This window comes from Syngnathus scovelli, chromosome 21, assembly GCF_024217435.2.
Source record: "Syngnathus scovelli strain Florida chromosome 21, RoL_Ssco_1.2, whole genome shotgun sequence".
In the NCBI taxonomy this organism is placed as follows: Eukaryota; Metazoa; Chordata; class Actinopteri; order Syngnathiformes; family Syngnathidae; genus Syngnathus; species Syngnathus scovelli.
Genome location: NC_090867.1, coordinates 7,291,128 through 7,318,149, shown reverse-complemented (window position 1 = coordinate 7,318,149; position 27,022 = coordinate 7,291,128). Strand labels below are relative to the sequence as shown.

The 27,022-nt window shown below is 44.9% G+C and overlaps 5 protein-coding genes across 9 annotated transcripts; 2 read left to right on the top strand and 3 right to left on the bottom strand.

The window, feature by feature from the left end:
* Nucleotides 1-2,751: 2,751 nt before the first annotated feature.
* Nucleotides 2,752-4,335, bottom strand: lyrm1 (LYR motif containing 1). Its single transcript, XM_049759170.1, has 5 exons — nt 4,204-4,335; nt 3,425-3,617; nt 3,296-3,356; nt 3,187-3,218; nt 2,752-3,116 (listed from the first exon to the last, which is right to left on the bottom strand). Exons 2-5 carry the CDS (start codon nt 3,581-3,583, stop codon nt 3,003-3,005), a joined length of 366 nt encoding a protein of 121 aa, XP_049615127.1. The 5' UTR covers nt 3,584-3,617; nt 4,204-4,335; the 3' UTR covers nt 2,752-3,002.
* Nucleotides 4,336-4,461: 126 nt separating this feature from the next.
* Nucleotides 4,462-9,094, top strand: dcun1d3 (defective in cullin neddylation 1 domain containing 3). Of its 2 annotated transcripts, none has more exons than XM_049759153.2 (5): nt 4,462-5,018; nt 5,701-5,767; nt 5,849-5,898; nt 5,977-6,523; nt 7,128-9,094. In XM_049759153.2, the coding sequence occupies exons 4-5, from the start codon at nt 6,090-6,092 to the stop codon at nt 7,663-7,665; spliced, it is 972 nt and encodes a 323-aa protein (XP_049615110.1). In that variant the 5' UTR covers nt 4,462-5,018; nt 5,701-5,767; nt 5,849-5,898; nt 5,977-6,089; the 3' UTR covers nt 7,666-9,094. The 2 variants fall into 2 exon arrangements, with proteins under 2 accessions (XP_049615110.1, XP_049615109.1); XM_049759152.2 differs by having other exon boundaries at nt 5,675-5,767.
* A 62-nt stretch (nt 9,095-9,156) lies between these two features.
* On the top strand, nt 9,157-20,913 carry LOC125991281 (katanin-interacting protein). Of its 4 annotated transcripts, none has more exons than XM_049759078.2 (29): nt 9,157-9,267; nt 9,946-10,130; nt 10,503-10,591; nt 10,790-10,965; nt 11,636-11,742; nt 11,825-11,929; nt 12,079-12,228; nt 12,304-12,544; nt 12,741-12,872; nt 12,947-13,089; nt 13,283-13,389; nt 13,637-13,733; nt 13,806-14,012; nt 14,157-14,294; nt 14,882-15,638; nt 15,716-16,480; nt 16,605-16,813; nt 16,898-16,973; nt 17,052-17,229; nt 17,309-17,474; nt 17,541-17,710; nt 17,782-17,846; nt 17,941-18,051; nt 18,151-18,290; nt 18,355-18,456; nt 18,527-18,687; nt 18,945-18,971; nt 19,197-19,282; nt 19,601-20,913. In XM_049759078.2, the coding sequence occupies exons 2-29, from the start codon at nt 10,113-10,115 to the stop codon at nt 19,657-19,659; spliced, it is 4,782 nt and encodes a 1,593-aa protein (XP_049615035.1). In that variant the 5' UTR covers nt 9,157-9,267; nt 9,946-10,112; the 3' UTR covers nt 19,660-20,913. The 4 variants fall into 4 exon arrangements, with proteins under 4 accessions (XP_049615035.1, XP_049615034.1, XP_049615032.1 ...); XM_049759077.1 differs by having other exon boundaries at nt 9,158-9,267; nt 11,639-11,742; nt 13,803-14,012; XM_049759075.1 differs by having other exon boundaries at nt 9,158-9,267; nt 13,803-14,012.
* Nucleotides 20,914-20,982: 69 nt separating this feature from the next.
* Nucleotides 20,983-22,311, bottom strand: cox6b1 (cytochrome c oxidase subunit 6B1). Its single transcript, XM_049759171.2, has 4 exons — nt 22,146-22,311; nt 21,543-21,660; nt 21,348-21,448; nt 20,983-21,182 (listed from the first exon to the last, which is right to left on the bottom strand). The coding sequence occupies exons 2-4, from the start codon at nt 21,646-21,648 to the stop codon at nt 21,129-21,131; spliced, it is 261 nt and encodes an 86-aa protein (XP_049615128.1). The 5' UTR covers nt 21,649-21,660; nt 22,146-22,311; the 3' UTR covers nt 20,983-21,128.
* Nucleotides 22,312-22,816: 505 nt separating this feature from the next.
* fam234a (family with sequence similarity 234 member A) lies at nt 22,817-26,802 on the bottom strand. The gene is made up of 12 exons (XM_049759127.1): nt 26,642-26,802; nt 25,874-26,166; nt 25,696-25,806; nt 25,430-25,612; nt 25,221-25,345; nt 25,008-25,140; nt 24,753-24,885; nt 24,546-24,686; nt 24,254-24,335; nt 23,966-24,118; nt 23,812-23,908; nt 22,817-23,747 (listed from the first exon to the last, which is right to left on the bottom strand). Exons 2-12 carry the CDS (start codon nt 26,136-26,138, stop codon nt 23,536-23,538), a joined length of 1,635 nt encoding a protein of 544 aa, XP_049615084.1. The 5' UTR covers nt 26,139-26,166; nt 26,642-26,802; the 3' UTR covers nt 22,817-23,535.
* Nucleotides 26,803-27,022: the final 220 nt, after the last annotated feature.

Genomic DNA, 27,022 nt, shown 5'->3' with positions numbered 1-27,022 from the left:
AGTGCTTTTATTGAGCTGACCACTGTGCTGTGAAGGAAGTGAGAGTCCCCAAGTGCAGCGGGAGGAACTTCCTCGTTTGCGGCGGTGAATTAAAGATGGCTCCCGTGGGTCAAACGAACAGTTCGACTTGGCGGCCATTATTTATGCTAACCTTGACTTGTCGTTTCTTAGTTCATAATTAGCATGAAAATTAATATAACGAAGTTAATATAATACTAGCTGGACAAAAAATAAATCTTGCTGTATGCTCCTGAATCCTCCCGTCCGTTTCTCGCATGAATCCTGCTGTCCATTTCGTTCCAATCAAGCTATCTAATCAAATTACTTTGCTAATTAGCAGCGACTGGAGGTTATTTTTAGTCTTGAGCTCAGGACGGTATCCCCGTGACCTCTGCGGGCTTACCAATTTGTTTGGCTTCCGCACGAGCTGTCTCGCCGACTCGTGACAACTCAAAAAGGTGTACCTAATGTTGTGTCCGCTGAGAGTGACCTTTATTGAGAGGGACGAACTGCAGTCAGACGGTTCTTCAGACTGATTTGACGTGACGGCTCGCAGCTATTAAGGTTGACTCGGGCAAACGTAAACCAAAAGCAAAGAAGCTTGGCGTCATTTGACGAGCAATTAAAGCCCCGCGACCTTGCCATAGAAATGCTAATGTGCCGAGTGAATTACCAACATCTTTTTAGACCCGGTAGCTAAAATTAGATCAGCACATTATAGCCTTGTCTCTTGTAACAAGGCACATTTAAAGGATGTGGAGATGATCACACTTTTCCGACCTGCGATTATTAATTTACACCTCCCTGCCACCTCGGAGGAAGATGCATGGCCGCATGAATCGAAATGAGCTGCTGTGTGTGTGTGTGTGGGGCTTGCGATGAGCTGCTTTGTGGATACAGAAAATAAACAATAATAAAGAAATAAAATTATGGAATGAGACTTGTGGGATAATCAATACCGATACCAGTACGAGTATAGCGCCAACTACTGTCGAGGAGGACTCACTCGACGGTGTAGTATCGGTTGGTTAACATCAGCAGCCTCCGCGATTACTCGATACTTTATTTTGTGTCACAAAACGGGCTTACTTTTACAGTCTCTTGATTTTATATCACCGTGGTTCTGTTTCAATTAGGTCATCTTTCATTTTGTGCCTGCCAGTTCGCTATCTGGCCGCCGAACCTTTTTTCCATTTTGGCCTAATGAGGCTTTTCAGTGAGGCTCCTCACTTTCACATCGTGGTGCTGCTGACACACACGGGCAATTCCGCTCGCCCTCCTCTCCGCCCCGACCGAAACCGGCCCCGACCGAAATGTAAACGAAGCTAAGCCCAACACGCCCTGCTCCATTATTCATCTGCCCGCTTTAATGAGTTTTCCATCCAACTCGCATGCATCTCGTGCAATAAAAGAAATGATTGTGCTTGATCACTTTAATTGAATCGCACCTTTGCACTAATGCCTCTATCTGAATCCTTCCCTGTGTGTCAAGCTGTAAAAAAATACAGAATTTAATAATAGACAGAGTTTCTTTGTGAATTGTTTTTATCTATCAATTCCAACAACATATACTGACGCATACAAGATAGCAAATACTTTTTTGTCAAATCTTCCTTGAAATGACATTCGCTAATCGTTCCTCACGACAAACTGCTTCTTACTCACACGGCAAATATGTTTGTTTACAAAAAGGAGGATTACTCAATATTTCATGGCTTCTTCAAGTTACGGAGAAGACGCCCACTGCGATCCAACACCCAGGTTGGTGCGTATTATGCACTCCTTGTCCGATAACTCTTACACAAGACTCTCGCTAATATTTTCGTGCGTTGAAGTGTTGTCGTCTTTGACCTTACAAAACTGAAAGTGATTATGGAAGGAGCTAATTCGGGGCCTCTGCTAACAGACACCATGCTAAATAATCGGCACACCTTCCACTTGATCATGGATTATTGACGCCTTATTGTTTTGAAATATTTGGGATATGCAGTGGGAATAAAAAGTGTATTTGGGACAGCCTAATATGTTGCTACTAAAGTGAAAGCAAACCTGATATTCATTTAACGATGACTTCAAGTGTAGTCGGGCCAACTAAGAATGTGATCTGCATGGAAATCCTTAAGGGAAGTTGACCGAGAAAGATGAGGAGGAGACGGATTAGCTATTTAAAAGTCTCTAATTACCTTATCATATTCGCTGTATAGTTCCTGCATGATTCTTTAGCCTTTGTCACCTTTGAGTGTATCAGTATTTATCATATGACATTAGAAACATTTTGGGTAGGTTGTATTTTCATGGAGGTGAAGATATTATTTGGGCAGACAGGAAATTGGGCTTTGGCGTACAAGGTGGATTTAGTTTATTTCACAATAAATATGAATACGTCGTTCTTCTCAGCGCCCATTTTTTTAAGAGCCATGCTGCGGGGCAAAAATACACGTACACGTAAGCCACTGGACTGCGAAACCATGTAAATTGATGGTGAATTGATATTTTGAATTGCGCTGTCGCCCTCTCGTGGTTATAGTCTGAAGCACATGATTAAACCATTATAAAATAATACGATATAATAAAGTCTAATAAAATAAAAAATATACAAAATAAACATAAATAAATAAAATAAATATTGCATAATATTGTATAATATAATATAATTAATATAATATAAATAATAGTCTTACATGTATGTGTATATTTATATTGGTATTTATATTTATAAAAACAGTTCTTGATAGTTGCTGTCATTCAGCATTTAGTTCCTCACATGAACTTTATTAAAAGTAATAAAATAACACATTTGCAATTGTCCTCTTTTGAAAAACAGAATAATAAATTAACTGTGAATACAGCACAATGTGCCATGTTAAGTGAAGAAAATAACAAAAAGACTGGAAGTGTCTTAATCATGACTAATGCAGGGTCCATGTAAGACATGGACCTCATGAGATGGGCTCGTGACGCCACCCTCGAGAGTTTGGTTCTCCGGTAGCTCGGGTAGAGCGTCAGGTCTCCTCGTGTGACTCTAAATAAATCGGCTTGGCCTGCTTTCTTAGGCGCTGCTGTGCTCGCAGCTTCCTCCCCTTCTGAGTGGCCAGTCCCATTTGGGGCAGGTACGACTGCGAGGTGGAAAGAAAACACAATCCATCACAAGTTCAGTGAAGGAAGGGAAAAAAAAAAAATACTTACAGCTCTTGGATATGGGATTCTGTAATGTAGGCCTGTGAGATAAAACTGTGGATTAGTACTTTAGTACTGATTGAAGCTAAAACGTGCAAACTGTGAATATGCCTTTTACCGATTTCTATCCTCGCTTCACATTCATTGATACATTTCTTTATTGCTTCTTGATCGGTAATCTGCAAAGATGCAAAACACAACAATCAGCGATTTGTCCCAACGACTACGCCGCACAGGATGCTCTCACCTGCTGGTTCTGTCTGAATAACGTGCGTGCCTCCTGAAGGATATAATTTCTCTCAGATAGCGTGTCACTTGCCACTCCGCTTTGGGCTTGCCATGTTCGTGCAACGCGAAACACCCGCATGTAGAGCGACAACACTGTCCTCTGAGTGGAGGCTGTCATTTGGAGTCAAACTGGGACGAAATGTCACAGGGATCTGCATAAAAATGGGAGTTATTGACAGATGTCCTAAAAATCTTTTTTGTCCCTCTATCTATGCCAGGCAGAACAAGCTTGTCCACCACACATCAATATTTCAGTAAAAACGTTTTTTATGGCATTTTTGTTTGGTGTAAAATATGTAACTGTAATTCTTTATCATTATTTTCTTTTTAAACGTTCCAATTTTACAGAGAGTAACAACTCTGATATCAAATTATTTATTAAAAGGTTTTAACACTGTCTGCCTTAAACCCTGCAAATCCAATCACTTACACTAGATGTCGCTATAAGACTGTTTAATAATAACATCAGGCGCTTATGTGGATGGGAGTTGTGAAACATTGTTATTGTGAAACATGTTATTGTATATTACTTTTGATGTAGAATCTTGGAAATGTTACATTTTGCTTATTTTCTGTAAGTTACGTTTTAGTTTTGTTTATTATTCAATAGCGAGTAATTCGCTGTTGATGTCGCAGAAACATACAGCACAACACGCTAACACTTTTTTTCTGATGCACTCACAATTAAATTTAATAGAATTTAGAATACAATTAAATACTGATAAATGATAGGATTACCTTTGAAAAGTGATCTTGAGTGCTCCTTGTAAGGTGAAGCTGCCTGGTTTGAGTGGCTCAAATTGCCGTCGCGTAGTAATGACGTCATGGTCGCCCCTCAATTATCAAACATAAAAAAACTGTTGAGGGCACTAAAGAATCCGTTTACGTAAATTAATTGCTTCTGATACATTTTGGGGAAATATGAGTAAATATTTGTCGTTTTATCAATGATTCGAAGTGTAAAATAATATTTGATAGATTCCACAGCACAACATAATCTCTTAAGGCGCTCTTGAATGTTCCATCGACTGAACATGTCATTCAGTCGTTTTGTATTTATTATTTTATTACGGGTGTAATTCCATATTTACGATCGTTGTCGTTTCACAGAATTAAAGGATAATCGTCATTGGCGCTGGGGTGAAGATCAGCTGTTTCAGCCACTTGGATCAGGGAGGAAGTGATGCATTGAAATGCCCGTAAAGAAGCTCCTCCAAAAGGGGGAAGCACAAAGAAATTGTCCACCGTAAATTTCGTTGGAGTCTCTCAACTCCCTTCGATGTCCCAACTATACTTTTCGTGCAAATAGAATGACACGTCTTAAACGTTAAACGTTTAACTTCGCTCTGTTTTTCACGAGCGGGCTACATTTTACAAGTTCTTTTTTAGCTGCTTGCTAGCTAGGCGAGCTAATGTTGAGTTAACGCGACGAGTTTGTCACGACTTCACTTCTTTTCTGGTCGTATCGGCCTTTTTGTTATCGTTTTTATTATCACGGGTATCTAACGGGTGGGATGTTTATCCGATTCCACACCATTGGAACTTCAGAAAAGGTAAGTTTGTGACACTGTCTTAATCGACAGACTTAGCTTAGCCGATAGCTAACTTTTAGTCTACCGAGGCGAAATCGTTCGGGCCCCAAATTGGTCGCTGGATAGTTTACGTCTTTACTTGATATTATTAACAAACTGCTTGTTTACAAACACAAACTGTTCAAAATGTTCCGCTGTGTCTGGCAAACTGAAACTGTATCGCTTTGTTGCTAGGTAATTTCTGCACAACAAAAAACCCAATTTCTTAAATAAATGCACATTTATATCTACAAGCAGTATAGTACAAAAGTTATTTTTGTTCCTGTTTTTACACAAAAAAAAACAGCGCCTGAGGAAAAACAACTTGCAGAGAGAATAGAAAATGACCATGTAACTTATTTTTCTGTTGCATTATGTTAAACTTTGATTTTAGAGGGTGATTATTAAATCATAATAAATATATCATAGTGTTTTTTATGGCAAAAAGGTGTTGGGTGGACTTGTGATCAGTGCACTCAGGGGGAGATGTCTGTACATGCCCAGAGCAATGCAAGTGTATCTGTGTAGCTTCCAAAACCAAACTCTGTGTAACATTAGCTTAGTATAATCTTGCGTATGAGATTTTTGAGTAGCTGGAAAGTATATATGGGTTCTTATGTTTTTGTTTGTGACATTAGATTGTCTTTCTGACACGGACATCAAGGTCACAATGATGGGGAAGCATAGAGAGCGACTGTGATTTGTGGCCAATGCAGTGTGATGGATTGTCTGTAAGTAAGCTACGATCAAACCGTTGTGTTCATTTGTTTTCTTTCACGCTGATGTCATGAACATGCTGTTTTGTCTTTCAGGTTTTGACAACTGGCAGTACAAGAACTGGATCGCGGTATATTTGGCACAGGTATTGCTATTACGAGAGGGATTGATGTACTCGAGTTAAAATATTGAGGTAGGAAATATTTGTGTGATATCGTTGAAGGTTTGAGGGCATGTTGAGACATCCAGATGGGCCAGAGCAGAGGTGTCTAGGCGGTTCGGACGGGGACTGAAGGGTGGAGGAGGATCGAGAGACGGGCGAGCCGGCAGAAAGACATGGGCCAGTGCATCACCAAGTGCAAGAACCCGACGTCCTCGCTCGGCAGCAAGAGTGGCGACAAGGAGAGCGGCTCCAAGTCGCACAAGAAAAGCAGCTGCATGGGTAGCGCCGGAGCCAACAAGGAGGAGGCTGGCGGCAAACCCGGCGGCGAGCTCCCTAATGGCACCAAGGCCCCGGAGGTTTCCGTGGAGACGCCCATTATCTCGGCCTTGATGGGAGAACCGCGCAAGGAGGACAGTCTAGATGGGGACGGGCTTTCCGTCAAGCACATTGAGGAGCTCTTCTCCTGCTACAAGGACGAGCAAGAGGACGCCATCTTGGAGGAAGGGATGGAGCGCTTCTGCAACGACCTGTGCGTGGACCCGGCCGAGTTTCGCGTGCTGGTTCTCGCCTGGAAGTTCCAAGCGGCCACCATGTGCAAGTTTACAAGGTGAGGGGGGGGGCGTTTTGTTTTACGGTAACTCAGGAAATGTATCCTGCCAATGTCGGCGTGGGCTTCATCTGAATAGAATAGCCTTCCGCTTGAGTCATGATTTTAAGCTTGGCTCTTGCGTAACCAAATCCTCAAGATAACACACACATCAACATGTTTACTGATATTTATGCAAGTTAATATGTACATTTTCTTTGAATTGCACAAAGAGTGATTCACAAATGCAGTCATTGACATTTTACAGTAAAAGCAAGAAGAAAAAAATGTCATCAAAATGAATCACAGACTCGAATGGCTGTTTCTAAAGTGACCGCTCAAAAGGAAGTGCATTTCATAATTTCTGGGAAACGGACAGCAAGGCTGTGTTTATTACCCTTTGAGTTTTAATTCTCATGCTAGAGACATTTCGTAAAAGGCAGTCAGCAGACAGCCTGAACTTTATAATGCTTCAAATGCTTTTGCTTCCACTTAAAGAGGGGTGTGTAGACTTTTAGATTCCAAACACTTCCTCTGTTTGTTTCTTTGTTTCAGTAGAAAAAGCATTTTGTTGCGTTCCTTGTGTTGACTGACTGAGTTATTGTTCCCTGTCGGGTGTGACCAGGAAAGAGTTTGTGGAGGGCTGCAAGGCCATCCAGGCGGACACCCTCGAAGGCATCTGCTCCCGCTTCCCATGCATGCTGCTGGATGCTCAGGGCGAGGAGAACTTCAAGGACCTGTACCGTTTCACCTTCCAGTTCGGCCTGGACGCCGACGAGGGCCAACGCTCGCTGCAGCGCGACATCGCCATCGCGCTGTGGCGCCTGGTTTTCACCCAGCACATGCCCTCCATCTTGGAGCACTGGCTGGACTTCCTGTCCGAGAACCCCTCGGGCATCCGGGGGATCTCCCGGGACACGTGGAACATGTTCCTCAACTTCACGCAGGCCATCGGGCCCGACCTGAGCAACTACAGCGAGGACGAGGCCTGGCCCAGCCTCTTCGACACTTTTGTCGAGTGGGAGTTGGAGCGCAGGAAACGAGAGGAGGAACGGGCGCCGGGCGAAGAGGGCGGCGCGCTCGCCGAGGACGAGTGCCCGCTCAGCGCGGACAGGCTTGAAACGGGCGGCGGCCGCGGATCACAGACGTGGGGGGGCCGCTGACCCGAGAGAAACTTGGGCTTGGAAGTCAACCATCGGATGGATGTTGGTATCATCACACAGCTGAGCAGTTTTCTTGGGATGGGATTCCAGTTTTGCTGTTTTTTTTTGTTTTTTTTTTAGGTTTTGGAAAGGGCTCTGTGAACTGACATTTCAAGCACTTCTATTTAAGTTATTGCTCTTCTTCCCCTTGCATTTTTTTTAAAGTGACCTTTTTACTTGCACCTGTTGAAGGCTTTGTTCAGAAACAAAAAAAAGCAAAGAGCTATAACATTTATCCCTCATTCCTGTTTTAGAAATTACAGCGGTGCCTTGAGACACGAGCAGACATTCGGATTTTTTTTTTTTAGCTTGCACGTGAGCAAAAACGTCAAATTTGAGCGCTGTTTGCTGACCCAAATTTGAATTAATCCGCTGCAAAGGTTGACTAATTTTGATTTCCAAGCATGGTCACAGAATTGCTTTTAATTTGTATCTCAAGGCACCGTCATTTGAATCTGGTGATTGCTGACGTGGTTTGTATTTGAAAAAAAAAAAAAAAGGGAAATGTCAAATAATGTTTGGAAACGTAAGGCTCATCCCGATTAGTCTAATGTGGGTTTTATTTGCTTCTATCTTGCAGTGCTGTGACGGCAGATTAGTTGCACTTGCCTTGCCTTGGCCACTTTTGGCAAACAAACATACAATTATTTTCCATGGGCATTTTCTATACGGACGGAATTCCTTTGACGTTTTCACTCACTGCAAATCCAGCTTCCATGGTAAGAGACCCACATTTTTCCACACCCGATTTCTCCTCAACGTTCGTTTCCTTTCACAAAGCGGCCAAGTGTGTCAAAACACAATGACGCTGGCTTTTACTTGAAATCCCAAACGAGCTGAAGTTACCCCGAGTCTCGTCCGTTTCCAGTCAAGACGACGCTCGCTCGATCTCTGTTGCTTTTGAAAGATGAATATTGTTTACCTCCAGGCGCTTCGGATTTGATGGCCTGTACACAAACACGCAAAGAGTGCACAAAGTTCTAATATTGCACAAAACTATGGCATGCTGGTTGCTGTAATGTCGCTAAACTGCAATGCTGTCTGTCAGCCGCAATAAATCAATTAAAGACCCTCACAAAGTAGATGAATAAACTAGAGTATGGAAAGCTGCTTGAGCATTTTCCCCCCAGATTAAGGACCATGTACTCACTAGTAAAATTATTTTTTTTAATTCACAACTTAAACAACCCTCCAGGTGAAGTCAAGGATGCTCAATTTTCAGCTTTCCATACTCTGGCGTTAATGAGTCTGCTATTGTACTGAAAGAGGGAGACCATAACCTGATCTGTTTAGTTTACGACCACAACGGTTTTATTTCAGACCTCAGTCTATCCCTTCGTTTATATAAACTGTATTGATTTCTAATTAATAAACAGTGTTCAACTTCTGACTACTGACGCTGGGCGTGTTTTGATTTGACGGCTTTTGGGGGCGTGTCTTTGACGCATGCGTCTCTCCTGATTGGTCGAGTGCCTCCTGGTAACCGGGCATCACAACATAGCGGATGCACGAGGAAAAACACTTAGCTAACAACTAGTATTTTATTTTTTTATCACCTCGACGGTAAGTTGTTCCTATAACTACATTTTGTCTGAAATGTTGAGGAATTTTATCCGGAAGGCGTTCGGTTTTCATTCGGTGAGTGCTAGCTGCTAGTATCTCAGTACATTATTAGCATGATATGCTAACTTATTTACATTGCCGAGTGTGTCAGTTTTAACACTTCCTGTTCTTTTATAGGTTAATTAATCGTACTGTCAACCTATGTGTATTTAGTGTATGTCGCTGTTTCCAACTGTGTGCCGCTTTTATTGACAGGGGCAGTTAGCTTGCTAGTTACGTGTTACCCAGATGTGTCCGTTTCAACGTAACGTCATTTAATATCACAATTTAGCAGATGTTTGTGTCCTGTTGCTAGGCAGGGGCGGGAAAAAAAATCTGAAGAATGCTCGACTCGGGTTGAAAATAGATGCAACCTGGAAACCAATGAAAAAGATGTTTTAACAACGAATGGTTTTGTTTAGGATGTATTTATAAAGTGTAAAATGTCATGCAGCAAAATGTATTGTTTTTAAGTCTAAACTTCCAACAAAGACGTACTGTGATCATCACATAGGCCTATAATAAAGGCGTCTATATAATGACACATCGTAGTTGTGTTCAATGAAACACGGAAATTCTGTAATCGTACTGAAAGTCACCTTTCATAAATTGTCTAAATTAAAGGTTTCCCCACTGCAGCTTTCCATTAATGTCAACATGCGGTGAACGCAACCCTCGGGGAAGTGGAGGTCTCCCCTCGTGGTGCAACCAAGGTTAGGCGGGACGATTTGCTTTTTCCGACGGCACCGAAACGCACCACGAGGTTATGTGGACACAGCATCTTCTCGACTGTCCGCCGCTGCACTATGGATTATAAAAACGAGGTAGGCCACGTTCGATCGGTGCAGTGTCTCATCGAGGCAAATTCGCAGCCTGTCACAGATTTATTTATGCAACACTTTCCCTCGCTGTCTGAACTGCTGGCATTTAACCACTGTTCTATGTTCCTCTTCCTTCCTTGGCTTGTCTTCTTCTCCCTGCCCTTTGACAGATGCAGTAGCCTGTAGTAAATCACAAGTAAGGGTCTTGGGATTTTCTTTCCTTCTAATGCTGCATAGTGGTGCACGTGTATAAATGGCTGCTCCTCTCAATAACATTCTAAAATAGGTTTTGGCAGCAAAAAAAATGGTTATTAAGTGTGTGCAACAACTGATGTCAGCCTTCCTGCCATATTTGCATTGTGTGTGCACTTGAAGGAGACCGAAGCATGCCAAGGAAGGAAGCTCACTGCCGCTGCGGACGAGAACGCCGATGAATATTTAATCGAGTTACAGCACAAAAACAGGTGAAGTGTCAAGGAGACGCGCATTGAATTTCACCGTGATGTTTAACTCCTCCGTGACTTTCGGTTTTTGATTAACACTGCAAAAACAATGATTGGCCCTTTGTTTTGAGAAAGTTTGCATCAGAAGTATTTTTTTTTTAAATCATTCCTCATTTTATTTCATTATGGTGGTATGGAAAGTTCTATTGTGTTCCACAGGATCCTGAACCGCCTCAAAGCCAAATGCTCCAGAGAGATTGAACTGGAAAGACTCGAGCAAGGCTTTTCTATTTACTTCAACGGAGCCAATGCCGAGTCCTGCAAGAAGCAGCACAAAAACCCCAACCACAAGCCCGGCGCCTCCACGCCTGTTTGGAGGACTCCATGTACAGCAGGTTTGTAGTTTCTGCTCAAACAAAAACATATCAAAACAGGCGTGACTGATTTCTGTAATACCCTCACATGTGGGAAAGGAGAACCTCAGTCGCCAAAGCACCGGGAGAGCAGTAAACACACTAATGCTGAAGCTGCTGTCAGCCACAGCTCGCAAGGAGCCACTCACGCCATCCCACCTGGCCCTTTAGAGGCACGTGCATGTTCACAGACTCCATAAAATATGTTTTAATGAGTTAAAGTAATTAATAATTAACGTGCAGTATGAGCACGAGTGGTACATGGGCTCCCTCTAGTGGTACTCAACAGAATGGCCGAATTAAATGTTCAAATTCTACGATTTTTTTTATTATTTAATACAGTATATTTTAGGCACAGACAGTTCCATTTCTTTTTTTTTTCAACTGCTAGTTTTTAAGTAATTATTTAGATTAGGTTATCATATTATGTAATCATCATTAATAGTCTTTATGACTATACATTTTCCATCCAGTTAGCGTTGCGCAATCACGTGCCCGGCGTACACTGAATAAATGATAGTGACAGTTATAGCCGGCAGCAGCTTTCCCGTGCCCCCTCGTATGTGCAGCGGACCATCTGCATGCGTAATTGCAGAGTTCCATCTGCGCCGCACGCTCTTCATGTTCCCTTTCTCGTGCTGTGACTCATCAGCAGATGTCTGTCGAAGCGCCCACCAGCTAAGTGAAGATTCGGAGCCCGGTCACAAGAAGAGAAGCCGCACCGCCCCCGGAAAAGTCCAGAGGAAAGAATGGACACAGGTACACGCCTGACATTTATCTGCATTATTGATCCATATGTTTTGAAATCCAACCCTGATTTTTTTTTTCAATGTCCACGCAGGAGAAGACAGTCATAATACGGGCAGAGAACGGACCAAGCTTGAAGATATGCTCAGCAAAATGCTACCCTGATGATTTTGAGACTTATGAAAGTGTAGATATGGAGGTATGATGTCCACCATTTTTTTTTTTTTTTTACGGGGAGGGGCAATGTGTCAGCTGCAGCTGTCTGTACGATTTAGCAGCTCTCCATCTCTGTTGTTTCCCCCCAACCCCCCCTCACTTTTTCAAATCCAATCCACACCACTCGCACAGAGCTCCAGCCCACGCTCGCCTCGCGCTCACTGCTCCCCGAGGGACACCTGTGCGCTTTCACGCTCCTTCACCTCCGGGACCCACAACCAAGCAGGACAAGCCAGCCAGGAGCACGGCGAAAAAGTGCTTCTCAATCTCGAGGAAGTCAAGGTCGGTGTACAGATATGCTGAAGTAGACCATCTGTACTTGAATACTTGATGAAAAACAAAATCCCTTGTATTTAGGTTTTGAGGCGCAGCCTGGAGAACAGCATGCGGCGGAGCAGCCGCGGCTCAGCGGGCGAGGAGTCCGACGAGGAGTGGGTGGAGGAGCAAATCGAGCGCGACGAAAGCACCGAGAGTCTCGATGAACTGGGACTTGCCGTGTCCTCCTCCAAGTCTTCCTCCAATCCTCGGCCCGGCAGCACACATCGCCACTTTGACCCGGGAAACCTCATTGTCCTGGACTTTGGACCGGCACCTACAGGTGGGCCTCACGCAGTTTTGCTCTCAGCAGCCAATCAGAGCAACAACAAATGGTGATGTCATGCAGGACGAATTAGGAATATTCAATTTGAAATCTGTTAACTGAAGTTAAACGGGCCACCGCTACTAAGTCCATACATTTTGGAGACTTTCAACCAAGCCTGAAATTCTTTTCTTCCCCTTTTTTTTTCCCCTAGGTCGTAAACTTGAGCGTTCATTGTCTGCAAAGCGGAAGGAAAACAGTGACGCCTTCATACCCGTCAAGCCGATGCTGGTCAAGAGCAAAACGTTAGACATGCCGCCTTCGAAAGACAGCTGGGGGAGTCCGAGTAAGTCAAATTGACACACCAAATTCAATTTATATCTCAAGGTTTCACTGTAAAACCCAAATATATGTTTTAAGGGGCAGGAAGTCAAGCTGAGAGGCCCCTCTCAACAGCCAGGAGGGCTTTCACCGACGAGCAAGACCCGGACGAGGTCGCCCGTGGGGTGTGTGAGGCCATCCAGAGAGAAAACACGAGTCCCGATCTTTTCTCTCGCAACATGGTCAGCATCGCCCCAAACACACCCCCACCCCCGTTCACGACCTTGTACTCATTCTCACTGTATCCTAGTCACTTTACGCATGTTGATGTTTTTAATCCAGTGACAGATTTGGCTGGCGACTAACCCAAAAGCTTTGCGTGTGTGTGTGTGTGTGTGTGTGTGTGTGTGTCTCATTCCGCTTCACTTGATCCAGGGCAGAGGGCAGCAAATGATGAACGGCTTAGTGCATCGTAACAGCAGCAACAAAGAAGAGAGCGGTGTCAATGTGGCCATGCAGAGAATCACACTCATGGGATCCAGGTTAGTGGGGCGGGGGGGTGTACATTTTTGCAAGGAGCCCCACAGAGTCCCAAGTTAAGATACTAACTAGTAAAGCTCCTAAATGCCATGCCACTTGAAAAACCGTGGAGAAAAAGAAGGTTGAAAGCATAAAAGTGTGCTATTTATAGAAACCACGTGAATCAAAACGTGTTTTATTTTCCCTCCTGAGCACGATGACGATGATTTGAGAGAGAAGGACGCAGCAGATTGCCATGTTGTGTTTCAGGGAGCAGCACAAACTGCTCAAGGCCTTGGAGGAGCTGGAAAGTGCACCCACCTTCAGCATACCTCAGGGTGTCAAAACAGACTGCACCAAACCGCCGGTGAGTTCTAAAACCTCCTTTTCGAATAACGCTGAGTCAGGAGTCCTTGACCCCCATGTGTTGTCACAGCAGCCGAGACGCTCGTCCGACGTCCTCCCCGCCGTGTACGTCACGATGGAGCTCCTGTCCAACTGGGGCCACGAGTTGCTGGTGGGCCTGACCGAGCTGCAGTTTTTCGGGCCCGGCAACAAGAAGCTTTACGTGTCGCCGCACGACCTTGACATCAGGAACGCCGACTACCCCGGGAATCTGGCGGCGCTCGTCAATGGCAAGGCGAAGGTCGGTCTACCAGCCTCATGTGCGAACAGTTTGATCATAGAGATTGATTATGACGTTCTATAGGTAGGTTTTAAAATTGTAAATCCACAAATCGAAAAATATACGGCCGTTGACTGATTTGGGTGTGTTCTGGCGGGCTTCTAGACGAACAAGGAGCGCCACATGTGGACCTGCCCCTTCCACCCTCCCATCCAGCTCTACTTCATCATCCGTAACACGGAGCGCTCTTCAGACTTTGGCATATCGCGCATCAAAATCTGGAACTACAACAGAAGCCTTAACGTGAGTACCTTGTGGCTTTCCTGTCGTTGCGCTGCCGGACTTTCGGATTGGCGCGGGTGGATGATCCGCTCCGTCCCGCTACGTCAGATTGCAGTTCTATTCAAGCAGTGGCTGTCGGAACTGCCACTCAGTCGCTCCCAAATGTGGAGCACAGAGAGATTAGCCCTGAAGATTAGTGTAAGAGGCAACGTGGTCGTGTGTCCTCTCATCTTCATTGTTCATTCAGGGGTACGTACGGTGCCGCCCAATGGGTATTGCTTTTGCATTTTTTTTTTTATCCTCTTAAAGATTAACACATCCCGAGTGACCACGTCTGGTAAGGAGATATCGTTGGGAATGTTCTTGGATGCCTGTGGGTTCTCCGCCAGGAGGATCAGTCGGATTTAGCTGGGTGTCAGCCATGGCGTTATCCATGACGGCTACTTAGTGCTAGCTTGTGGCACTCATTTAGCGCATAAAGTCTTGAGAAAATCCGAAGTCTTGGTTAGATTTCAGTTTTGCAGTGTATGAAAGCACTATAAATAGAACTTACTGTCATCGCCTAAAATGATCCCCCCCCCCCCTGACTTTTATATGTTTCTTTCCAGGAACTTGACATCGGTGCACGTCATATAAAGCTGTACCTCAACAGCACGCTGGTGTTCGAGGGCGAGCTGGAGCGGGGCTGCGGGAACCAGGTCTTCGACTACAGCAACACCATCGAGCTCCAGGACTTCCAAGCGTCAGAGTCCTTGTTTTCCAGCCCTTCATCGTCGGGATACAATCTCCGGGGAGCCAGCCCCCAACGACACGATGACAGCGGCGCACGCCAGCAGCTCACTTCTGCTCTGCCGCCGTCAGAAGCGTCAAGTCAGGATATGATGAACACTCAGGAGAGCTCGCACGCCCCTCTTCCCCCCATCTCCGCCCGGCGCTCCTCCGCGCAAAGGAACTCCTTTGACGAGCCAGCGCAGACGGTCACCATGCAGCCGTCGTCTTTGCGGATGACCCCCCAGTGGTTGCAGCCCCTGAAGAGAGCCGCTCCGGAGGGGTGCGAGGCCGGCAGGGAGCGGCCGCGCTGGCTGGTGCCTCAGCAGCCGCTCGCCGAGCCCAAATCGCCATCCCCGGCCTCCGCCTCGTCGACGGCGGCGTCATTGCTTCCGGAGCTGCCGTGTAACCCCGGTCGGGTGTGCAGGGGAGGCGAGAGAGCGGCCAATGGGGCGCCGTGGAAAACCGAATCTCTGGACCTCAACTCCGACCTGCTCGACGAGCTCGGCGAGCAAAAGCACGAGCGGCCCATCAGCGGCCGAAGGAGTTCTTTAAGAAATCGGCAGACAGAGGAGCAACACATGAAATCAAATGCAGGTGAGGACGCCCATTGGGACATTTTTTTTTTTTTTTACAGAATTGGAAAAATGTCAGAACGTATGTGTACTCTGTAGAGCCGACGCTATCGGCCAACGCCAGCAGGAGGCAGCGCACGCCAAGGCCCCTCGGGCACAGCCACCCGGATGACACCCTCATGGAGTCGTGGGACTCCCTCACCAAGTTCAACCAGTGCCAACGCGGCCGCATCTCCAACATGGGCTTCGAAGGGGACATATTTGACGACTTCCAGCTGCAGCGCAGCCGAGGCTCCCCCGTCGTCCCCGTTAACCCCTCGGCCGCTCCCGCCAGCCCGCCTTCCTCCTCGACCGCACGGCGGTTCCCGTGCGAGGGCCCTGATGCGGATTCCTTCTTGGAGCAGGAGGAAGAATTTGAGATCCCGGTGCTGCCCAAGGGCCAAAGGTTGCTCATCAACATTCTGTCCACCTGGGGGGACCGCCACTACGTTGGCCTGAACGGCTTGGAAGTGTTCAGCTCCAGCGGCGAGCCCGTCCGACCCGCTCACATCAGCGCCGACCCCCCCGACATCAACATACTCCCCGCGTACGGCAAGGACCCCCGCGTGGTCTCCAACCTGACGGACGGCGTCCATCGCACGCAGGACGACATGCACCTGTGGCTCGCCCCGTTCACGCCCGGCCGGAGCCACACCATCTTCCTGGAATTCGGACACACCTACCAGGTGGCCATGATCCGTGTGTGGAATTACAACAAGTCGCGCATTCACTCTTTCCGAGGTGTCAAGGAGGTGGAGATGATGCTCGACGGGAGGTGCATCTTCAGGGGCGAGATTGCCAAAGCTTCCGGGACTCTTTCGGGAGGTATCGAATTTTGTCTTTTCGTTTCAAGTCAAAACATTGGTCAAATTTAATTGCTTATAAATTGAGTCACAATTTCTTTCTGTATATTTCTTGGTGGACTGATTTTTACTTAATTTGAACTCAGGATTGGATCAATTCGGGGACACCATTCTGTTCACTACCGATGACGACATCCTGGAGGCCATGTCCCGCTTTGACGAAACTTTCCTCGGCGAAAGCGAAGGATCGGAGAATCCGGTGCACGAGGAGGAGCTGCACAGGCCGCGCACTGCCGACGGAGAGGGAGAGGAAAGACCTTTCACCCAGGCCGGCTTCCGAGAGGAGGACCTTGCCGTAAGTTTATCATAATGCTCAGTTGCCAGAAAGTTCCTATCAGGAGTGTCTTGTTTTCGAGTTTTACATGACCTTTTCTCCCAGATCAAACTTCAGCTCAACGCCACCGTGAACGATTTGGAAAACATGGAGCAAATTCCTGGGATGTACACTGGAAAGTGTGAGTGCACCTTCTGAACATTTTTACTCCATCATCTCAAATTGCCCTCCCTGACGTCTCGCTTTTAACCCCCGCCAGGCCTTCGTCTGGAGCTGGTATCCACGTGGGGGGACTCGCACTACATGGGCCTGACGGGCTTGGAGGTGGTCGGGAAAGACGGGGAGGGCTTACCCTTGGACCTCGGCATCTTGACCGCCTCACCCATGGACCTCAATGACCTGCCCGAATACGGGCATGACTCACGCACCCTCGATAAGTATGTCTGTCTTTGTGTAAAAACTGAAGACCTCGTCATAACTCCAATGCATGAATTGCCTTTTGGTTTTTCTTCCTAGGCTTATAGACGGCCAGAACATCACCACCGATGACCAACACATGTGGCTGATCCCTTTTTCGTATGGAGAGCCTCACACCGTGACCATCACCTTCCCCCAGGCGCAGACCATCGCCGGACTCCGCATCTGGAACTACAACAAATCGGCTGAGGATTCCTACAGAGGGGTGAGACATCATAACATCTAACACCAGAAGGTCATGAATTATTATTATTTTTTTTTTTTTACCTAGGTGAAGGTGATCCACGTGATCATGGACAACCTGGCCATCTCCCCAGTTGAGGGCTTCCTTATTAGGAAAGGCCCAGGCAACTGTCACTTTGACTTTGCCCAGGAGATCCTCTTTGTGGACTACCTCCAGGCACCCGCCGACAGCAAAATTTCCGAAGAGCACCTCAGCAAGTACGAAATCGTCCGCGTGTCTTTGTCTTATGATAAGAGAAGTTGACACAATTGACCTTGATTCACTTTAGGCGAGGCGTGAAGAAAGCAGAACAAGCCAGCATGGACTACGAAGCTCCCATCATGCCGTGCGGATGTATCCGATGTGTCGTAAAAGGCACACATGACTGCAAAACTTCAATCTGTGTTATGTTGTATTCCTTGATTTTATTTTTTTTTTTACCTGCCAGTCATTTTTCAGCTGCAGCTGCTAACCACCTGGGGAGACCCTTACTACATCGGCCTGAATGGCCTGGAGTTCTACAACCAGAATCATGAGAAGATCAGCCTCAGTGACAATAGTATCCTTTCATTTCAAATTGGAGATATTGTTTTTCCCTCCACTGCTAATTTAATTTCAAAATTCAATTCCGGCCTCGCCCCTCCTCAACATCCGCCAGACATTGCCGCTTTCCCAGACAGCGTTAACGTACTCGACAACGTGAGCGATGACGTGAGGACTCCGGATAAATTAATAGATGGCATCAACAGCACGCAGGATGGGAGACACATGTGGCTAGCTCCAGTGCTCCCTGGACTGGTGAGGGTGTCATTAGAAGAACACGAAAATTTTTTTTGCTAATGTCGCTCTTGTTCGCGTGCAGGTGAACCGCGTGTACGTCATCTTTGATCAGCCGGTGACCGTATCCATGATCAAACTGTGGAACTACTCCAAGACCCCTCACAGAGGAGTTAAGGAATTTGGGGTGAGCCTCCTAAGTTTGTTGTTATTAATCACACAGACGAGACAACGCTGAGCTTCATGTTTGTGTGTAGCTGCTGGTGGACGACCTCCTGGTGTACAACGGCGTCTTGGACAGCGTGAGCCACATCAGCCGCGGAATCGTGCCCACGTGCGACGTGGTGGTGCCTTACCACACCATCCTCTTCACCGACAACGCCTACGTCGCGCACCGCGAAAGGAACACCGTCATCAGGTCTGCAGTGCCGCTAATTTTGTGTCTATATTTTGGCCTCCATAACTGATTTAACGGACAGTGCAATTCATTTTGTATACGCTGCATGTCAACATGCATGTTACCCTTTTCCGCACATTTTCTACTCACAGAATTCCTGCAGATTAAATTTAAAAAATAGATTTACTTATTGACGCATGTTAAAGAATTAGGCTAGCAGACCTTTGGTAGTTAGCCAATGCAGTTTGATTGAATAAATGTATAATTCTCCACTTCAGCCCCCATGGCAGCAGGCACCACAAACAGTGAGTAATGCTATAGAGCTCCCCCTTGTGGTTACCCCATCACACTGAAGATTACCCCGGTGCCTTTGAATGTCCCCTCACTTGGTGATCTCCCACTCCTACCATGCTCCAAATCCGTGTTCCCTGACCTTCTCTCCCCCATGCCTCCTACTTGGCGTCAGTATTTTTCCTGAGCTTTCAACAACAGACTCACAATGGGATTCCCTTCATCTAATTTTGTCGTAGTAATTACGTGGAGGACCAGGATGTGAAGATGACCAATGAGAATCAGATTGTCCATCACAACAAGAAAAAGCAGGCAGCAGACCCAGGTGAGCGGTTTTCACACGCCGTACAGTGGATAGGAAAAGTCGACACACCCCTATGCAAATGTTGCTAAGCTGCAAAACTTGATTTGGGCTTCAACAGAGACATTTTAAATGGTGGAAGATGTGTGTTGTGATCATTTTGAACACATCCCCAGTTTTTTAATTAATGAAAAGCCTCATTTCAAATTGGCTCCCTGGCATCAAGACTCCACTAGATGGCGCCAGAGCAATACCATTAGTGTTTGATCACAAAAAAAAAAAAACATTTAGTAACATTAAGGTTAACTCAGCTCACTAATAATGTTTGCCCCCTCATTTCAGCTCTTCGGCCTAAAACCTGCATGACTGACATTGGGAAACACGGACAGAGGAGGTACTGATTTATGACCCACTTAAGACTTGGAGTGGGTGAAAGCGGCTGTCTCCTTTTTTTTCACCCCATGTGACCTGCATGAGCCGCATTGAAGAGGACACGTTTTGCACTGATCACAACGGGTTTGCTGCACACACACACGTACACACATTAAGTGTATTCCACTTTCTGGTTGGATTACTTCTTTACAAACTGTCAGCAGCTCCCTCCGTGCCAGGCTAATAAATAAACCCGTCAGGCTGCTTTTTACCAGCCTTATAATTAATGTGCCTGTACTCTGCCTGTGCAGTGTAAATACGTCAGTATAATAAATAGCCAGTCCAATTCATTATTCCCAATTTTAATCCACTGGTATGCCTAGTTTTTTGCCTAAACAAACGTAATGCTATGCACACACTTGTTGGTAGCTAGTAGTTGTTTATACATGTGGGCTCTTTGTATTGAATATGAAACGCACATGCTTCAAAAATCGTTTTCCTCATACAGATGTGGCAATTTCAAATGAGGCGTTATGAAATGTTCATATGAAATACTTTCTAGGGGTCTCAAGCCAAAGCTAATGCTGGATAATGTCAATTCTACAAAATATAGTCCCTTTAAAAATATATATTTTAGAGGAGAAATGTATAAACAGCAGTGTGTAAAACTACAGTTGTTCTTTTTTTCTCAACCTGGACATTTTTCAAAACAAATTGAATTGGGCCCACTATTTGAGGAAATACGGTAATAGTAGCTTTGTAGTGTTGTTTCGCCAAACGCTAGCTTGAGCTGAACGTCATGTCTAGAAGTAGTTGAAATGCAAGTGACCTTTACTAAAGTTGCTATCCAATTCTACGACTTTAAGTGACCGCAAGTTATTTGGTCGGCTTTCTTTATATTTCTCAGCTTGGATTTTCAATCAGCGCCAATACCGGCAACTTCTAATATGCAGTAACTACTTTTACCTCAAATTTCGACGATCCTCACTTTTACATCGGTACTTTGTCATACAATATACATTTCAAATCCGCCACCGTCACGTGGGCAAGTCTCACAAAGGAGTAAATGAGCCACAAATTGTATCACTCCTTGTATATAAAATACACTCAGATGTATTTCATTTCGGTATGTGTGACGTGAGTCATAACTCAGCATGGGGTGAGGATTATTGTATGAGTGGAATTTAGTGTTTTTTGGGGGGGAATAAAGTTATTTTTCTAATCTTGCCGCTGTATATTAAGTGTAGGCTTATTTCAAAGACCAATAAAATGTATATAATGTGCACTGGATGTCATTTTGTCCCCCCCCCCCCAGGTAGTAGACAGTGTATGATTAAAGAGTAAAAGTGAAATAGGTATATAATATATTTATTATATACATTTTTTTGATATTGACTGTAAGGAATGCGCATTTTGGGTCAGTAAAGTTGCCGAAGGTGCAACACATTCTCCAACCACTGTTAAACACATTCTCATCGATCAATGTTGATGGTGGTCTTCAGATTTTTCCTGGGAATGTCCCCTCTTCTCTCTGCTCGTCCCACTCCTCGACCTAAGACACGCAATATCAAATATGACTTTTTTTTTTTTGCTTTGCAGTTGTAAAGTTTAGTTGCGCAATCCCTGATTTGACCTTAATTTTGCATCATTTTTATCTGATAGAAAAAATATTTAATTGATGTCTTTTTCTCTACTTTATTATAAAAATGTTCTTTACCCAGGACATAGGGCAGAGAGACTCGTAGACCCTCCGGTACCACTCGCACGGGGCATTGTCCACACCTTTTGCATCCAGAGCTTTCTGGCAGCGATGGAAGTCTATTAATAGACATTTAACAACAATACAGCTTGGCTATTAATAAGACTCATGACAAGAATATTTGTCAATATATTTGTGACCTTGAAGCCTTACCTAGGTAGTTGGACCAGCAGTTCCTGGTCTGGTTCTGGTTGGGGAACCTGGCATCAAATGGAGCGGTGCGATAGTTCTCGAGTTTTTTCTTGATGTCCTCAGCCATCTTTACGTTTGACTTTAAACAACATAATTTTTGTTAAATGCATCAACATGCTAAAAGTGCACTCAGGTGTTCAGATACTTTTAAGTACTTTTAATCTAAACTATTCTGATAAATGCTGATGCACCTGTAAATTCTTGGAGGGCTAGAAAAAGCCCCCAAAATCAAATATTTTGTATTTGGCACTGCAGACAGTTATAGCCCAAATAAATACACTGTCGATCATGGAAAATGGCTGCCTAAAGAGCAAATCAGTCTAATTCCTCTTTATCAAAAAGTGTAGCAATAAAAATGTCGCAACTACAACATGACTCATGATAAACAGCATGCAAACCATAGAATTATAAATCGAAAGTTACAAAATATAAAAATAATAATTAAGGTATTAGCATTAGGACATGAAAGACACGTCGGGAAATAATTGCTTAAAAATAAATCTTGTATGCTCTCATACATTCTCTTACATGGCATATATATTTAAAAAAATGCATTAAAATTACCTAAAATGTCGGTGTTTTTTGCTCTCTGCTGACTTTACGTCCGCTCGGAGGTGAAGCCTTATCGTTCTAATGAAATGATAAACGCGCGTCCCCGCAGACAATGATGACGTGAGCGACCGTGCGGCACCACGCTGACGGTATGGCGGACAAACCGGGTCACATTGAGCCCTATCTACCGGCAGCCGGCTCCGTTAGCGACGTCATAAAGCCCACAAGGGGGTCATGGAATTCAAATTGGTTACCGCTCTTTACATTCTTTTACTGTAATTTCATATTGTCGCACAGGTCTTTGAACGTCTCCCAATACGGAAGTGCGCGACAAGTTAATAATTATGCCGCATTAGGAATTTAGTGTGTTTCCTTTTCAACAGTACATTTTTATATAATATTGGAATTCTGAGTAATTTAATGCCATGCTGTAGTAGCTGAATAATTTAATGCCATACTTTACTAGGTTTCATTAGACTATGATATGATGCCGAGTTGTACGTGACTGAAACCAACACACACATGTACAAGTTTCGCGGTCAACTGCGCATGTGCGGTAAAGTACAGTGCCCCAGCAATAACCTTTAAGGTCAACCTGTATCGCAGTTCTTTATTTTTTTACAATATTACTGTATCTTATTTTAAGCTGTGTGCAGGATGGGTGGACTCACGAGACAGTTCCAGATGTTTAGAAATCCTTTTAATAGTAAACAAATTTTAACTTTAGGAGAAACCCCAGCTTGTCTTAAAAGAAACACAATTTCCAATATAAATATACAGCAAAACAAATATTTTCCTATGAATATAAATCTCAAATATAATGTAAATCTGATTGATAAGGCGCTACAACCACACTGCAAGAACTCACTGCCTCAGTGAATGTTGAAAAACCACACAGAGCAGACCTGTAAGAATCGGCGGAATAGTTCAAGTTGAAAATGTTCACGTTTAAGGCTGTTCTAGTATTAAATATTACAGTAATTAACCTCTACTAACCTTTGAAGCACTAGTGTGAAACAATTGCATATATCTGCACGATACTCAAGTTTTTTTATAAGTGGAAAAGAAACAATTGCATTGCTGAAAGAAAGTGCAAGAAGTTAAAATACAGCAAGAGTTGTGATGACTTCTCAGCAGGCAGCATGACTGTCAGGGAAAACAGCAGTTTAGACGCAAACCACCTTAGCCTAATACGTTATTTTTTAACTTGCCGTCACGCAAATGTAATAAAAATATTTGGTTAAATTTGCTTTTTCCTGTTTCCTGAAGAGAGGCCAAGGCAATTACACTATCAGGCTAACTGTGTGTTATCTATGCAAATTCACAGCCTGCAAAACAAACACTTGACACAGTAGGAATGAACGGAAAAGCGGCAAAAAAATCCAAACAGTCGACGATCGATTCAGTTATCGCTGAAGCGCAGTCGGCTAAAGGCCTCTTTGATGTCGGCGTCCGTGTCGGCGGCCTCGCTGCGGCCGATGGGGATCACCTTGCTCCCAGGCACGTCGCTCTTCAGCTTCCACTTACTGAGAACCACCGTGCCTTCCGTGTCCTTGGCGTCGGGACCCGACAGCAGGATGAAGGCGGCGTGGCGTCCTCTCTCCATCAACGTTGCTGCCGTAAAAAAACGTCATTTGTCGACAATCATTCGACAACATGTCACCACACAACGCGATACCTTTAAATGTAACAATATGGTCCGTCATTTTTTCAGACTCGAGCAGCACGTTGGAGTAGAGAGGATACAGCATGTAACAACGACGTTCGCCGGGAACCTGAAAGAAGACGTACAGTGAGCATTGTGAAGATTTTTTTTCTCACAGGAGACTTACAGAGGAGTTGGCCTGAGTGGGCAGCAGCCCCCAGAACACAAAGATGGAAATGGAGTTGGTGGTGTGTATGGTGGTGGGTCCAGGTGAATTGGCGCCGGACAGGAGCTCCACTTCCCACAGCACGTCACCGGACTTCCCGTCCAGGATCACCACCTGCGAGCAAGAGGCAAGGAGTTAAATTCCTGACCAAGCTGCAACAGGTAAAGTATAATTTTATTTGTTCTGAGGTTAGCTGTTATAAGACTTTGGGGCACAAAGTAGTCCCACATCAATTTTTTTTTAACTTGCCCTCTTGGTGGAGTTGTCCATGTCCTCCTCAAGCGCAATATCAAGTACGCCATCTTTATTGAAGTGACCAAAGCCAGGCTCCCTAAATTGATGACATCACAGAGGGAAGGAGGGGGGGTACTTTTTATCTAAAATTCAAACCTGAGTCAAACTAATTCTAACACAGTTGTTAAATGCAATCAAACTACTGGAATAAAAAAAAAAAAGTGTTTTAGTGTGATCATTTAATTTAGTTTTTTTTGCAAACCACCAGAGGGCGCACATGTGTATTGTATGAATACAAACTAGTTACCTGAAGACTGAGGTGGTGTTGAACTTCCACAAAGGCTGCAGTGTCTTTCCATCTATTAAAACCACATCACTGCCCGTCACCAGGATCAAGTTGGATGACGGCGCCGTGTCTGTTCTCACCACACGCCTCAGCAAGTCAGACCTACATAAAAAGCCGCTCGAGTTAGAACGGCGGACGTGCCATGCGAGTGCGGTCGCGGCTCCTTACTCGTAAACTGGTACCGATCTAGATGCGGCCGCGGCTTCCCTCTTCATTTGTTTCTTCACCTTTAAGCCCGCCTCAAGCCCTTTTTGGGCTTCTTTGGCAATCCTCCACAGGGCCAGTCTGTACAAGCCGGTGTCTGGAAAATACACAAGCGAAATATTACAAGCGTGCAAACAGCGAGTCAAAACTTTGTAAGTTATTTTGCATTCTGTTGGTGTGTTGGAAAAATAATAATAATAGTTCACTGTATTCACAAACCGTTTTGAAGCAGCAGACACAAAGTGCCATCCCCATTCTTATGGAGAAGATGAGCGGATGTTTCTGTGGTGTTCAGAGCCACCGTTGATCCAATCTGGATGCCTGTCTTCCCCGAGATGAACACCAGCTGAGTCTACAGGTATAAAAAAAAAAAATTAGTTGGCTGTTGTTGGTGAACACAAACACACATTGATTGAGTGTAATATTATTTACCTTGGTGCTATCAGATGCCACTAAGGCTATCTCGCTGACCTTGTCCCCATCCAGATCCGGAACACTGAGCACGGGCAGGCTGCTTTGCAAACCAGGAGGCTGAGGCTGCTGCCACCTGACCTCACCTGAGGACACACACACACATCACGGGACTATTTCTGCCCACTGTTTTTCACTCAACCTCTCGATTCAAAGGTGATCACCATTACCGTTGGATTTATCCAGCGCTGACAGCCGGTCGGAATGGAACAGCAGACAGTCCCATTCCTCTCCCGTGTTTGTGTCCAGGCCACACTGGGCCCAGTGGAAGTCAGGATCCAGCGGGCGATCCCACAAGGTTTCTCCGTCTGTCCCATCCACTGCCATCATGAACACGCATGGTGACGGCAGACCTGCGGAAAGGCCCAAAGTAATTCTCTCATTTGTCTTCTTTAAATTGTTGATTGCAATCATTTAGGCTATAAGATCATCTTACCAGCATTCCCACATGTATTGTTCAGACTAACTTCGGTGCTCTTGACCACAAGCAGGACATCCTTCACCTTGTCTTTGCTCGTATCTTCAAACACTAAAACGTCATACGTTTCTACGGCAAAAGAGAAGATCCTTGAATCCCAAATTATTATACCATCAATAATTGAGAATATACACACCCGCGTCAATAAATGTCCTATTCCAGGAAGCAAGATACTGCGGTCTGACAGGACAGGGGATAATAAAGGAGAAGGCAAAGACCACTGTGAGGCAGAGGAACAACGAGAGGAAGAAGACGGCCGTCCGCCAGTGGGTGAGTTTGGAAAGCCCCAGCACTTCCTTGTAGCCTCGCTTGAGTTCTGTCGCTGGCGGCGTTGCCGTCTCCACGCCGTCTTCTCCGCTCTTCAGGGGATCACCCTCAGTGGGACTGTCCGTCGTCTCCATTGTCCTATTGGTGCATCACTGCATAAATCTGAGACAAGCAAAATTCATTTCGTCACTCTGCGGCATTGCAGCAACACTGCCATTAAAAAAATAACCAAGGACGATGTGGCATTTCCAGCTATTTCTGCTGCGTCTACCTTTTTAAATGTGAGCCTATTGATGCAAGCCAAGTCACTCCAGATGCTTCTAAAGACAACAAGCTAGGACTAGCTCAACCAGTATTTTATAATACAGGGGTACAAGAGATCAATTGTTTCATATTGCAAATTTGGAATACCTAGTTAGTAGAAAAGCTGCTCTGGTGATAAATCACGGCAACGAGGCTCGTTTTGTGGAGTTTTTAGCATGGAAAAGTTCTCGTTTCTACAGTTGGTTAACTTGTTGAGCAAAATCGCCAAGGTTTCCCTGCCTTTTTTATTGCACGACAGCTGCAATACGAGTAACCACGAAAGGTTCCGTCATATAAACGAGGATTTAGTTGAAATCGATATGTTTTGACTCACCTTCAAGCGTCGTCTCGCGAATGTTTAGCTCAAAGACAGGCTTGTCACTCGAACCCAAGCAGGGAAAAAAAAAATCACTACCCTCTGAAATTTAACCCCGAATTTGTCTATCGGGTACGACGTGCTATTGCGGTTATTATAAAAACTTAAAGATTCATGATAATGTATATTTGGCAATCATATTAATTCAAACAGCCAAATTTTAAATTTCCAGGGCAACGCCTTACACAATTAATTTGTAGATCTGTTTTAGAGATATTGCCTGAAAGCAAAATTAGGACAAAAATAAAATAGGTTTCCAAAGCGCCGCTTTGATTGGATGGAAGTACACACAGTAAACTCCAGTTTGATTGGACAATATTCCTGTTCTCGCACGCTTCT